A 14,487-nucleotide genomic window follows, 5' to 3' on the forward strand; every position below is an offset into this window, starting at 1 on the left:
ACAGCAGCTATATAATAATAGGTATCCGTTTCCCCACCTATTGTAATACATCCATATTAAAGTGCTCTCAAATACATTGATTTTGTGGTGCTTGAGCTAGAAATACATTTGACAGTATTTCCCCACCTAATGTAAAAATGTTAAGACCTATTTCAAGCCTTCCTTCCTTCCTTCCTTCCTTCCTTCCTTCCTTCCTTCCTTCCTTCCTTCCTTCCTTCCTTCCTTCCTCTCCCCTCAGAGCGGTTGATCGGCCTGCCAGACTCTCTGTTGAAGAACCACAACCGTCCCCAGGTGGTGCCAGCCCTGGAAGGGGTGTTTGTAGAGGACATAGCTTTGGGATGTGAGCACGTCCTGGTCCTGTCGTCTACTGGAGATGTCTATGCCTGGGGCTGCAACTGTGAGGGACAGGTAGTAACACAGCTTCTCTACTTATACCACAGTATTAGATGACTTCTCCATTCATCTTTCCTCAATTCCTTGCGTCGTCTCTCCTCGCCTCCTTCCCAAAACTCATTTGAGAAGAAGGTCTGAGAGGATGGAGCTTGGACCGTTTCCTCCTATTGCGGTTGAGGAGGAGGTGAGGAGATGAGATGTGAGGAATCGCGGAAAGACTGAGATGGAGCCATACAGTAGTGCTGCTGTATAGGATTCACCTCTCATTCAGAATGTGACTTTCCACTAAAGTCAGTCTTTGTTGCGTGTTGACCTGTGTTTCAGCTTGGCCTGGGTCACTCCAGCCCAGTGAAGGAGCCCACCCTGGTGACAGCCCTACAGGGGAAGAACATCAGACAGATCTCTGTTGGTCGCTGCCACAGCTCAGCCTGGACCACGCCCTCACCCTCCGCCAAAGCCTCAGGTACACACACACACACTGATGGCATGCCTCAGCTCTATGTGCTTGGAGACCAGTATCTCGGCAGATGTTATCCACAATGTCTCCTGGGGTTGGACATTCAGTAGTCCACATTCCAGGACTGTTACCCGTCTGCCTATGGAGCAGTGAGGGGAACGGCACCTCTGTACCTTCGGGCTCTGATCAGTCCCTACACCCAAACGAGGGCATTGCGTTCATCCACCTCTGGCCTGCTGGCTCCCCTTCCTCTGCGGAAGCATAGTTCCCGCTCAGCCCAGTCAAAACTGTTCGCTGCTCTGGCACCCCAATGGTGGAACAAGCTCCCTCACGACGCCAGGACAGCGGAGTCACTCACCACCTTCCGGAGACATTTGAAACCCCATCTCTTTAAGGAATACCTGGGATAGGATAAAGTAATCCTTCTACCCCCCCCCCCCAAAAATTGTAAAGTGGTTATCCCACTGGCTATAGGGTGAATGCACCAATTTGTGAGTCGCTCTGGATAAGAGCATCTGCTAAATGACGTAAATGTGCCCTTGAGCAAGGCACTTAACCCTAATTGCTCCTGTAAGTCGCTCTGGATAAGAGCGTCTGCTAAATGACTAAAATGTAATGTAAATGTCCTCTTCTTCATCTTCCATTAACAGTGTCTCTCTTCTCCAGGTGCCTCAGCCAACCTCCAGCTGGGTCTGCCCCAGTCTGTCCCCCCCCAGTATAACGCTCTGAAAGACTGCAGCCCTGACGTCCTCAACACCCGCCTCCGGGTGCTCCACCACTTCTCTGACCTCATGTACAAGTCCTGGAGGCTGCTCAACCTCCACCCCAGGAACCAGGTAATGAACAAGCTGCTCTCAACCTCACGTGATCTCTGATGGATGTCGGGGGGGAATGAGTCACACAGTCTTACCTTACGTCTCATGTCTTACCCGTTACCCGGTCTGTCTGTCACGCATGGACACACACACACACAGCTGTTTCTATGTTTACTGTGTCTTATCTAGATTTGGATGTCTTCTGTGAAGTGTATTAAGACCTTGTGATGATGCACATTAAAAACAGTTTAACCTGACTTGATGTTTCTCTCTCTCCTCTCTCCCTGTCTCCAGGTGTCTGCATCTCGCTACAGCTCAGGGACAGCAGCCATCGTCCAGGGCCAGCTGAGAGGCCTCCTGTCCCCCAAAGTCAACACTCTACCACTAGTCAGATCAATAGGGAGGACCATGACCCAAGGCAAGACCTACGGACCCCAGATCACCGTCAAGAGGATCTCCACCAGGTAATGAAGCCTTTAAGGATTACAGACACATCCATTGTTTCTGAGCAGGTGCTGGATATCACAAAATGTTCAATAAAGGGTGAAAAGAGAATCTCTACTGCATTCTACACTGAGTATACGAAACATTAAGAACACCTGCTCTTTCCATGACATAGACTGACCAGGTGAATGCAGGTGAAATCTGTGATCCCTTATTGATGTCACTTGTTAAATCCACTTCAATCAGTGTAGATGAAGGGGAGGAGACAGGTTAAAGAAGGATTTCTAAGCCTTGGGACAATTGAGACATGGATTGTGTATGGGTGCCATTCAGAGGGTGAATGGGCAAGACAAAACATGTAAGTGCCTTTGAATGGGGTGTTGTAGTAGGTTTGTGTCAAGAACTGCAACGCTGCTGGATCTTTCACGCTCAACAGTTTCCCGTGTGTATCAAGATGGGCCAGCATTCCTGTGGAACGCTTTCAACACCTTGTGGAGTCCATGCCCCGACAAATTGAGGCAGTAAATTAGGGCAAAATTGGGTATTTTTATAGGTAATGCCACACTAGAAAAACGAGACATTTCATTTAGAAGAAGAAGAAAAATACTTTATTGTCCATTTCTTTGTGGAGAACGAGAATTTGTATTTTAACCTTTCAACCTGACCCCCCAATGGCACACTCACACCCATGCACCCTGCGGGGTTGGAAGAACAAGCAGTTAGCAGTGCAGCACTCCTGGAGCAGTTAGAAGCTTCTGCCCTTCATGATGAGAAAATAACAAAAATCTGCATTACACAGTGGATGTTGATCTCCTGGTGTTCCATACTGAAGTTACACAGTGGATCCTGATCCCCTGGTGTTCCTTACTGAAGTTACACAGTGGATCCTGATCCCCTAGTGTTCCATACTGAAGTTACATAGTGGATCCTGATCCCCTGGGGTTCCTTACTGAAGTTACACAGTGGATCCTGATCCCCTGGTGTTCCATAATGAAGTTACATAGTGGATCCTGATCCCCTGGGGTTCCTTACTGAAGTTACACAGTGGATCCTGATCCCCTGGTGTTCCATAATGAAGTTACACAGTGGATGTTGATCCCCTGGTGTTCCATACTGAAGTTACACAGTGGATCCTGATCCCCTGGTGTTCCTTACTGAAGTTACACAGTGGATCCTGATCCCCTAGTGTTCCATACTGAAGTTATACAGTGGATCCTGATCCCCTGTGGTTCCATACTGAAGGTACACAGTGGATCCTGATCCCCTGGGGTTCCATACTGAAGTTACACAGTGGATCCTGATCCCCTGGGGTTCCATACTGAAGTTACACAGTGGATCCTGATCCCCTGGGGTTCCATACTGAAGTTACACAGTGGATCCTGATCCCCTGGGGTTCCATACTGAAGTTATACAGTGGATCCTGATCCCCTGTGGTTCCATACTGAAGGTACACAGTGGATCCTGATCCCCTGGGGTTCCATACTGAAGTTACACAGTGGATCCTGATCCCCTGGGGTTCCATACTGAAGTTACACAGTGGATCCTGATCCCCTGGGGTTCCATACTGAAGTTACATAGTGGATCCTGATCCCCTGGGGTTCCATACTGAAGTTACACAGTGGATCCTGATCCCCTTAACATGTTAATTGTAACATGTTAGTTGAAGATGATTGACATACATTGCCCTTGGGGTAGCCTCCCATGCATTGCCCTGCAAGGCTGCATTTTAGTTGCCGATGATGATTGATTTTAGTAGTTCTCAATGATTAACAGTAAAAATGCCCATTGTCCCCCGCACCACAGGGGGCGCTCCAGCAAGCCCATCTTTGTGCAGATCGCCAAGCAGGTGGTCTCACTGAACCCCCTGGAGCTGAGGCTGCCCTCCAGGGCCTGGAAGGTCAAGCTGGTTGGGGAGGGGGCTGACGACGCAGGGGGAGTATTTGATGACACCATCACGGAGATGTGTCAGGTAGGCCCTGATTCAAGGTCATCTTATTTTGTACGAAGATGCCAATTCCATTTCTACGCAGTAAATTCAGAAACTTAACTGAAATTCTAATGTAATTTATTAATGACCTTTCATTGAGGTACATTGGAATTTCAGTTCACTTTCTGAATTCACTGAATTGAAATAAAATGGATCTCAACCCTGCTCACTGTACGTACATGTTTGATGTGAAAAGATTAATATGGATGTCTTGCTGCGACATGCTCCCTTCTCAGGAGTTGCAGTCTGGTGTGGTTGATCTGCTCATCCACACCCCCAACAGCTCTACTGACGTGGGAAGTAACACCGACAGGTACATCATGAATCACTCCTGAGACACTCTCTGCTATCCACATGGTCTCATGTTCTTTGTCTTGATATTCGTTTTTCATGGTAAAGCCATCGATCTTACCGGCTGTGAGTTCCTTTAAATCAAAGCTCTGCCTCCTACCATGTGCATAGTGAAGCAATTGGCCTGGGACCAGTTGCATTAAACATCTTAAAGTTAATTCCCCCCTTATCTTTTTCCTTAACGTTTCTGTAACTTTAAGTCAGTTGCACAAAACATTAAGTTGAATTTTCCCCTTAAAGTCAAAAAGTTAAGGGTGCCTTAAGTGCTTCATTCAGTATGGATATCAATGTAAACGGCATTAAATGTTGTCACGTTTTGTGGAGGTGAATGTTGCTTTCCTCTGCCCTGGTTGCAAAAGGAAAACATCCACCAGCTAGCTAGGTATATACAGTATCTAGCTAGCTACTTAGCTAAACAATGGAAGGTGCACGATCCATGGCTACAAGGCTAGCTGGCTAGCTAGCTACCTACTCTGCAAGTTAGCTGGACGTGCTAGAAAGGAATAGAAACAAGTTGAGAAAAAAAAGGTACCTAAAAGAAACGTGTTTTATTATCTTCTGAATCAATTTGTTTTTCATGTCTTGAATATAGAAGTTGTATTTTGCGATCTCCCTAATTTAATGCAATCTCTTTGACGAGGGGTTCAGTCAGTGGAGGTTGTCTCCATGGTAACCAGAGACTCTTTCTGCCGTATATGCCTTCAAACTACTGTAAAACTCCTTAAGTATGCCCTTACCTAAGGAAATGTTTGAGGGGCTCTATGCAACACCCTTACATTTTTTTTCCCTCAGGTAAGGGAAAATTATTCCTTAAAGGAAACGCTTAAGATGTTTTATGCAACTAGGCCCTGTCCCTGAGAAGGTTTCTGCTTTTAATGACGTCCTTTCAACCGGTTTTGCCCACTGGGGTCTTCTCTGTCTCCTGGGGTTTGATTGGATTATGTGGCGTAATGACGTCATTTCAGGCACCATTGCCTGCTGGGAAAAGCTCCTACTATGTGTGAAGTGAACCAATAGGCCTTTCCTGTCTTGTTTGTCTCCTGGAGTTTTGGTTGAACAATCTGATTCTAATTCCCCCTGTCAGGTTCCTGCTAAACCCAGCAGCTGTCTCCGAAGACCACATGGTCCAGTTCCGTTTCCTAGGCATCCTGATGGCGGTGGCCGTCCGCACCAAGAAGCCCCTGGACCTGCAACTGGCCCCCTGGGTGTGGAAGCAGCTGTGTTGTATCCCCCTGGGGGGGCCGGACCTGGAGGAGGTGGACCTGCTTACTTACCGCGCCCTGCACGGAATCCTGCACCTGGACAACAGCGGCATCACAGAGGACAACTTCCACGTGGTGAGGGAGGACATGATACATACTGGGTCGTTTCCCAGACAGAGATTAAGCCTAACTAGTTCTGGACTAAAAAGCTATTCATTTGCACTGGTTATTCTCTATTGAACATGCTTTTTAGTCCATGACTATTGGCTTAATCTGTATCCGGGAAACCGGTTTATAGAGATGTAGCTAGATACCGCTCTTTGCTTGCTTTAGCCAGTGGCATGTTCAAACTGGTTTGCATCACCATGTTTGTGCTGCAGCCATGTACCGTGCAGGGATGTCATCTTTCCGGACTATTTAGCCATTTCTCTTTTTAAGTTTATTTTCATACGCCATTAAAATGGATCACGTCTCTTGACTGTGTCCTGAGAGTTATGTGTAACCCTCATGTCCTTTCTCTCTGTCTCCAGATGATTCCTCTGGACTCGTTCATGGCCCACAGTGCAGATGGCAAGCTGGTGCCAGTGGTCCCTGGGGGACACAACATCTCTCTCACCTTCTCCAACAAGAGTGACTACGTAGAGAGGGCTCTGGACTACCGGCTGCACGAGATGGACAGACAGGTATCTCTTGTTGTTGTTGTACGCTGCTGTATCGTCATTGTGCTGTGTCTGTACCCGGCTGTTGTGATGGTCACCTGTTGTGACTGTTTTTTTTGCGGGGGCTGTTGTTGTTTACCTGTAGATAGCAGCGGTGCGAGAGGGCATGTCCTCCATCATCCCGGTGCCTCTCCTCTCCCTCCTCACGGCACGGCAGCTAGAACAGCTGGTCTGCGGTCTGCCCGAGGTCTCCGTGGAGATGCTCAAGAAAGTAGTCCGATACCGCGACATCACAGACAGCCACCAGCTGATTGGCTGGCTGTGGCAGAGCCTGGAGGAGTTTGCCAATGAGGAGCGGGTTCTCTTCCTGCGCTTCGTGTCCGGCAGGTCCAGACTGCCCTCCAACCCCGCTGACATCACTCAGAAGTTCCAGATCATCAAGGTTGACAGAGTAAGTGCTTTGAGTGACATTCATCCCTAGCCTGGTCCCAGATCTGTTGGTGCCGTCTTGCCAATGACCATAGGAGTTAGCAAGATGACACAAACAGATCTGGGACCAGGCTAATTAATCAGGCTAGTTGTATTGTATATACAATATACAATATTTGGGTCATCTGTGTACTCCACTCTGAGCCCTTTTTTCACTACTTAATAAAATGTGAAAACAACCCTCCTTCCCTCTTATCCCCAGCCTGTGAACGGACTCCCCACAGCCCAGACGTGTTTCTTCCAGCTGCGTCTGCCTCCCTACACCAGCCAGGCCATTCTGGCCGAGAGGCTGCGCTACTCCATCCACAACTGTCCCTCCATCGACATGGACAACTACATGCTGTCCCGAAACACCGACCCGGCCGACGGATCCGACACAGAGTATTGATGATACTGGTGATGCGGATAGTGTTGATGGTAATGATACTGAGTACTGATGAGACCCTGCTCAACAACAACGTCAACAACATTACTTGAAATCTCAAAGCGTTTGTCATGTCATTTCTTCTTCCTCATAGCTTCTTTCTTTTAGTGTTTTTGGTGCGATAGTCAGTGCTAGCCTCTGGCTCTGGGCTCTGTGTGGCGCTCGTTGAATTAACCCAGTGGCTGAATGAGGTGATCTCTCTATCGCTCGCTCTGAGGGAAAACGTTTTAGTTTTTAAGCCTTTTGTTTTGAATTCACAGTTTCTGCATGGTACAGAATATTTGTTAAAGAATAACTTCGTTTAAAGAGTGCATCGTTTAAAGAGAGTGCATAATCTACTGAGATGTATTTATGTGGGAGAAATCTGTTGCCGTTACAGGCTGAATAACCTTTATACTACAGGAAATAGGAGTAATATGACTATTGTACGCAGAAAGAAAAAGGCTGTGAATAATAATAATAATAATAGGTCAAAGTTGGCAAACACGAAGGCCATCTTTCATTCAGACGATGACACCATAGCCTCCTGGCTGGAGTCAGTTACACACACACTCACATGTGGTGTTTAGCTAGGTTTATTTAATTTATCTGCTGTGCTCTAAACCCGCCAGTGAACTGCTGGCTGGGCTGGGAAATGTTACCTTTGATCTTGGTTAGTCTAGTAGTGGGTAGGTTAGCTGTTAGGGCTGTTCGGCTGTCTATACTACCACACCATTTACAATGAAGCAATGTATTGGGCATGCATTCTAACTGGTACACTAGTGTGGATATTGGAATGTAGCCTACATTAAAGATATATAGCCTATACTCTATTGACCAGAGTATACTGTGTAATGTCACTCTCACTGGCAGAGCTGTGTCTGAGAGAGAGAACAGAGCTGTGTCTTATAGAGAGAACAGAGTTGTGTCTTAGAGAGAGAACAGAGCTGTGTCTTAGAGAGAGAACAGAGCTGTGTCTTAGAGAGAGAACAGAGCTGTGTCTTAGAGAGAGAACAGAGCTGTGTCTTAGAGAGAGAGAACAGAGCTGTGTCTTAGAGAGAGAGAACAGAGCTGTGTCTGAGAGAGAGAACAGAGCTGTGTCTTAGAGAGAGAGAACAGAGCTGTGTCTTAGAGAGAGAACAGAGCTGTGTCTTATAGAGAGAACAGAGCTGTGTCTTAGAGAGAGAACAGAGCTGTGTCTTAGAGAGAGAACAGAGCTGTGTCTGAGAGAGAGAGAACAGAGCTGTGTCTTAGAGAGAGAACAGAGCTGTGTCTTAGAGAGAGAACAGAGCTGTGTCTTAGAGAGAGAACAGAGCTGTGTCTGAGAGAGAGAACAGAGCTGTGTCTGAGAGAGAGAACAGAGCTGTGTCTTAGAGAGAGAACAGAGCTGTGTCTGAGAGAGAGAACAGAGCTGTGTCTTAGAGAGAGAACAGAGCTGTGTCTTAGAGAGAGTACAGAGCTGTGTCTGAGAGAGAGAACAGAGCTGTGTCTGAGAGAGAGAGAACAGAGCTGTGTCTTAGAGAGAGAACAGAGCTGTGTCTTAGAGAGAGTACAGAGCTGTGTCTGAGAGAGAGAACAGAGCTGTGTCTGAGAGAGAGAACAGAGCTGTGTCTGAGAGAGAGAGAACAGAGCTGTGTCTTAGAGAGAGAACAGAGCTGTGTCTTAGAGAGAGAACAGAGCTGTGTCTGAGAGAGAGAGAACAGAGCTGTGTCTTAGAGAGAGAACAGAGCTGTGTCTTAGAGAGAGAACAGAGCTGTGTCTTAGAGAGAGAACAGAGCTGTGTCTTAGAGAGAGAACAGAGCTGTGTCTTAGAGAGAGAACAGAGCTGTGTCTGAGAGAGAGAACAGAGCTGTGTCTTAGAGAGAGTACAGAGCTGTGTCTGAGAGAGAGAACAGAGCTGTGTCTGAGAGAGAGAACAGAGCTGTGTCTTAGAGAGAGAACAGAGCTGTGTCTTAGAGAGAGTACAGAGCTGTGTCTGAGAGAGAGAACAGAGCTGTGTCTGAGAGAGAGAACAGAGCTGTGTCTGAGAGAGAGAACAGAGCTGTGTCTGAGAGAGAGAACAGAGCTGTGTCTTAGAGAGAGAACAGAGCTGTGTCTTAGAGAGAGTACAGAGCTGTGTCTGAGAGAGAGAACAGAGCTGTGTCTGAGAGAGAGAACAGAGCTGTGTCTGAGAGAGAGAACAGAGCTGTGTCTGAGAGAGAGAACAGAGCTGTGTCTTAGAGAGAGAACAGAGCTGTGTCTGAGAGAGAGAGAGAACAGAGCTGTGTCTGAGAGAGAGTACAGAGCTGTGTCTGAGAGAGAGAACAGAGCTGTGTCTGAGAGAGAGAACAGAGCTGTGTCTGAGAGAGAGAGAGAACAGAGCTGTGTCTGAGAGAGAGAACAGAGCTGTGTCTGAGAGAGAGAGAGAGAACAGAGCTGTGTCTGAGAGAGAGAACAGAGCTGTGTCTGAGAGAGAGAACAGAGCTGTGTCTTAGAGAGAGAACAGAGCTGTGTCTTAGAGAGAGAACAGAGCTGTGTCTTAGAGAGAGAGAACAGAGCTGTGTCTTAGAGAGAGAGAACAGAGCTGTGTCTTAGAGAGAGAACAGAGCTGTGTCTGAGAGAGAGAACAGAGCTGTGTCTTAGAGAGAGAGAACAGAGCTGTGTCTTAGAGAGAGAACAGAGCTGTGTCTGAGAGAGAGAACAGAGCTGTGTCTTAGAGAGAGAACAGAGCTGTGTCTTAGAGAGAGTACAGAGCTGTGTCTGAGAGAGAGTGATAAAATGATGATGATGATAATGCGGTCCCAAATGGAACCTTATTCCCTTTATAGTGCACTTGTTTGAACCTGTACCCAAAGTAGTGTACTATATAGGGAAGAAGGTGCCATTTGGGATGGAGACTAAGTCAGAGTCCCAAACAAGCCTCAATCTGTGTCCATATAGACTACCAACTACAGTAAAATACAATGTATCGTCTTGGATGAATGTAATGTCCATCAATGCCACCTAATAAACAATGCACTCGACAGATTTAAAAATTGCCAAAACTTGACTGTACTGTGCTATGTTGCTGCGTATTTATAAATGGGTTTGTGTTTTTGCAGTTTGTGAAAAGTGTAGTGTTTAAATTGCAGCGCTTTCTCCATGAAACGATGTACAGGGATGTGATGTGATGGTCGGTTTTTGAAACGCATAGGTCAAAGCTATAGACAGAACACTATTGTAGAGTTCTGAATTACATGCTTTAGTTTTTTTTTTTGCTTGGCCCAAAATACTAGAGCATGAACTCTTGGAGAGAGACAAAGACCCTCCCAGACTTCTGACTCTTGGAGAGAGACGTCCCAGACTTCTGACTCTTGGAGAGAGACCTCCCAGACTTCTGACTCATGGAGAGAGACCTCCCAGACTTCTGACTCTTGGAGAGAAAGACCTTCCAGACTTCTGACTCTTGGAGAGAGACCTCCCAGACTTCTGACTCTTGGAGAGAGACCTCCCAGACTTCTGACTCTTGGAGAGAAAGACCTTCCAGACTTCTGACTCTTGGAGAGAAAGACCTTCCAGACTTCTGTGTCGAGGGCAAGGTGTCAGTGAACTACTGACTGTGTGCTGTGGATTACAGTAGCATATAGCTACATTATTCTACTTTTTAAAAGGTGTTTCTTCCCTTAAAGATGTTGGACTCGTAAAGCTTTGGACTACATTAAGAAAAGCTTCGGGATAAACAAAACAGGATGTAAGCTAAAAGTTGTATTAAAAAGGTGTCATGATTGGTTGTTTATGTTGTCGCACTTTATAGACCTGTATAAATTGTTGCTTGAGCAAAGAAAAATATATTAAAGGGGATTTCTTGCAGAACGTCGTAATTGAATATCCTGTTCCTAACCCCCTGGAATACTGGAGTGTAACTTTTTCCTCATGCCACATCAAATCTTCTAGTCTGAAATGTAGATAAAATGAGAACCTGCAATACCACTCTTTCAGGGATGAACTGTGCGACACTTTCGCAAAAATAACAGCAATCCTCAATTAAGAGGATATGAAGCTATATGAAAATAATAAATTATGTTACTCCATAGATGTGCTGTAATGATATAGCCTAGTTTGAGTGTTTTGATTTGATAGATATAGCATTTGTTGTACTTAGTATTTAAGGCGGGGAGGAATGGTATACAAATACTTTTTCTGTTGGACTGTTTCATTTAAGAGAAGGCAGTATTATGTAGATTAAACCATGTGTTTAAATATGGGCTTTGGTGTCATTTTTTCAGTCTCAATGCTGGCCTCTTGATAGGCCGTGGATCGACAGTTAAAGTCTACTATTATGATTAGACTAACCCTGTGCCACATTTCCCAGTCGTAACGGGATAGTTTTCTTTAGAAATTGTTAGACTTTATTTGGACAATTCCCAGAGTCCGAGCAAATCAGACTGTAAATAATGTGTTCTGTATTCTGCTTCTACCCCATAGAAATAGAATGGGGAATCATTCTAATTCTATGTTCTACCCTGATGCAAGGGAGTTATTTCCATATGTTCTAGGAAATCAGGAAAATAACTGTAGACATTTGACGGACCTGTCTCCGTCTGTACTATGTGTTTGCCTTCAGGCTGTAGACACAACAGGGAAGCTTTAGCTCTTTTGATTTTATTTTTGTGATACTAGCATCGCTGTCTTGTAGAATGTGGGATTTTCAAGGTGGGACCACACTGCTGTATTCTATTCTGAAATTCTTCTTCAATACTTGACTGGAAGACGGAAAATATATCACTAAGAAGTTCATTTTTTACGTCAATAGATTATATACATTCATTGTGAAATGAAGTGTTACAGACGATGTATGTAATGAATCCCTCCATTCTCCGGTCCCAACCATAACATGTCGTCACGGTTGCTTAATTTAACCACCAGACTGCTCTGCACTACAAATGTATGACAATATCAAACCTGTTGTAAGATGCAGACATGAGTAAGTGTGTGATGCAATGCATCTGAAAGCTCCTCTCCAGTACTGTAGCATGCTTTGCATGCAGAAAGATCAGGTCGATTGCAGAGCAGCTCTTAGTTCTTCTTGCCCCCCTGTGATGATCAATCATTTGAGGAATGGTGCTTGGCAGAGGCCCAATGAGAGAAGAGGAAGATGATAGAGATTATTATGGGTATCCTTAAAGTGCTGCTATGAATCATGGGTAGGGCAAGGGCTAGGCCAGGTAGGCCTGTTTAGATAACTGAGCTAAGGTAATGTTGTCCTGAAACCATAATCTTAATGTAGTGTCATTATGGACAGTAAAGCTTTATGGACAAATAGCCTATGAAGGATATGTTTTTTTTTTACATGGAATTTGCATAGCTACAATTGTCATTGTTAGTATAGTCAACGTTCAACTCCTGTAGACTAAAGGGCTGTTTTCCTCCGACACAGCTCTCCATTAAAGGTGCTTGCTAGTACAGGACTAGGCTTAATCCGTGAAACCGGCCCTAATTGTGTTACTCTGAATCAGCACAGCTGAAGGTGCATCTCTGTGATTTGTCTGTTGCTATGTGAGAGCAGAGAGCGGTAACGCTACGTCTTCTGTTCCTTCTCTACCGTGACCTTATTGCCCATCTGTTTCGGTGTGCGTGCAGCCCAGCAGGCCGTTGTGCAGAAATCTCAGAGTCGCCAGTAAAGTAACCTAGTGGTGCAGCTGGGATGGGAGTGGACTGTTTAGTCATCAAACCCAGTACTGTATAAATAGCACCATCCATCTATCAATGAAATTAGAGGAACACAAGTATAGAATATAATAAAGTCCATTTGTGTTCTAGTCTAGATAATAATATTGCTAGATTGGATGTTGATAGCGTACTATCTAGCAAGGAGCTAGACCACATGGTGTAACATGAGTTTAGGGTAACATTGTCCAGGTAACCTACTCTTCCCCTTCTGGAGCTGGGTATAACCCTGGGTTGTGTTCATGTAAATGAAAGGAAACGGGAGGTGCTATCTGAACCAATAAGAAAGACTTGTTTTCGTTAGGTCTGAACACGACCCAGGATAAGCACTACCCTCAAATAGCCTCTTTCCCTCTTGAGCAGACTGCACAGACTGCCCACCTGGTTCTTCACACAGAGTGGATTGTCTGTCTGTCTGCCCTGAGATAAAGTGGGATTTAGGCCCGATCCAGACGTAAAAGGTTTTGCAATACACAGACAGACTGAGAGATGGATAGAGACAGACAGACAGACTGAGAGATGGATACAGACAGACAGACTGAGAGATGGACAGACAGACAGACAGACTGAGAGATGGATAGACAGACAGACAGACTGAGAGATGGATAGAGAGAGAGACAGACTGAGAGATGGATAGACAGACAGACAGACTGAGAGATAGAGAGACAGACAGACTGAGAGAAGGATAGAGAGATAAGAGGTAAGAAGAGAAGGGGACAAATATCTTCAGATCAGATGATGTCATCTACAGATGTGACTTGCAGGGAGCACACCCACTGGCAATACACAAATAAATGATACATTTAGAAGTTTTCAAACGAATTGTTTGAGTGCCAGAAGAGGATGAGGGAGGGTGACATGAGGGCAGATTTGATTTGCCCGGCTTAACATCCCTTGACAGTACCTGTGTGAACCTTCAATACCTTGAAGCAACTCGTTTAAATATTGATATTTCATGATATTTCATAAAAAGACGGCTGGATTATTTAGGCAAGAAGAGTTGTTAATTGGCTGAAAGCTTTAGCGGCACGCCCTTCTTGACACAGTGGAGATTGGTCTCTCTGAAGTTAGTAACTGTCACTGATGTAAGATTGAAAGGGTTCAGTCTTTTTTTTTTCACTGTTGACTGTGACACTGCTTTGATTTCAAAGCCCAGATTTAACTGTAGCTATGAATAATTTAAAGCTTGGGCTTGGAGGGGGACTCACTCTCACAGCATAAACGATTAACACAGACTGTGGTTCCATTGATAGCCACTGGGTGGCAGTGTTGCTATTGCACTCAGGTTCAATGCTGTGTCACTCAGCAAGGTTAGAGCTGGGAAAAAAACAGAGGCTTGACGATCCAGAGCTCCAGCTTTCCACTGCAGATCAGATCATGACTGTGTGAACAATGTTTCCATATCTTGCACTACTCATCTCATATGTATATACTGCATTCTATTCTATAATATTCTACTGTATCTTAGTCCATGCCGCTCTGTCATTGCTTGTCCATATATGTATATATTCTTAAATCCCATTCCTTACTAGTTTTGTGTGTATTGGGTATATGTTGTGAAATTGTTAGATATTACTGCACTGTCGGAGCCAGAAGCACAAG

The 14,487-nt window shown here is 45.4% G+C and overlaps 1 protein-coding gene across 1 annotated transcript in view; it reads left to right on the forward strand.

The window, feature by feature from the left end:
* LOC311135803 (putative E3 ubiquitin-protein ligase HERC1) overlaps nt 1–10,943 on the forward strand; it is an 81,107-nt gene extending 70,164 nt beyond the window's left edge. Inside the window, exons 68-77 of the mRNA XM_084169844.1 lie at nt 239–408; nt 718–856; nt 1,517–1,686; nt 1,960–2,129; nt 3,913–4,078; nt 4,333–4,409; nt 5,532–5,784; nt 6,180–6,332; nt 6,454–6,759; nt 7,000–10,943. Coding sequence (XP_084025970.1) covers nt 239–408; nt 718–856; nt 1,517–1,686; nt 1,960–2,129; nt 3,913–4,078; nt 4,333–4,409; nt 5,532–5,784; nt 6,180–6,332; nt 6,454–6,759; nt 7,000–7,185 — 1,790 coding nt within the window. The 3' untranslated portion in view covers nt 7,186–10,943. The remainder of the gene's footprint in view (nt 1–238; nt 409–717; nt 857–1,516; nt 1,687–1,959; nt 2,130–3,912; nt 4,079–4,332; nt 4,410–5,531; nt 5,785–6,179; nt 6,333–6,453; nt 6,760–6,999) is intronic.
* The last annotated feature ends 3,544 nt before the right edge of the window (nt 10,944–14,487 follow it).

This window comes from Coregonus lavaretus, assembly GCF_964263955.1.
Source record: "Coregonus lavaretus genome assembly, chromosome: 10".
NCBI lineage: Eukaryota > Metazoa > Chordata > Actinopteri > Salmoniformes > Salmonidae > Coregonus > Coregonus lavaretus.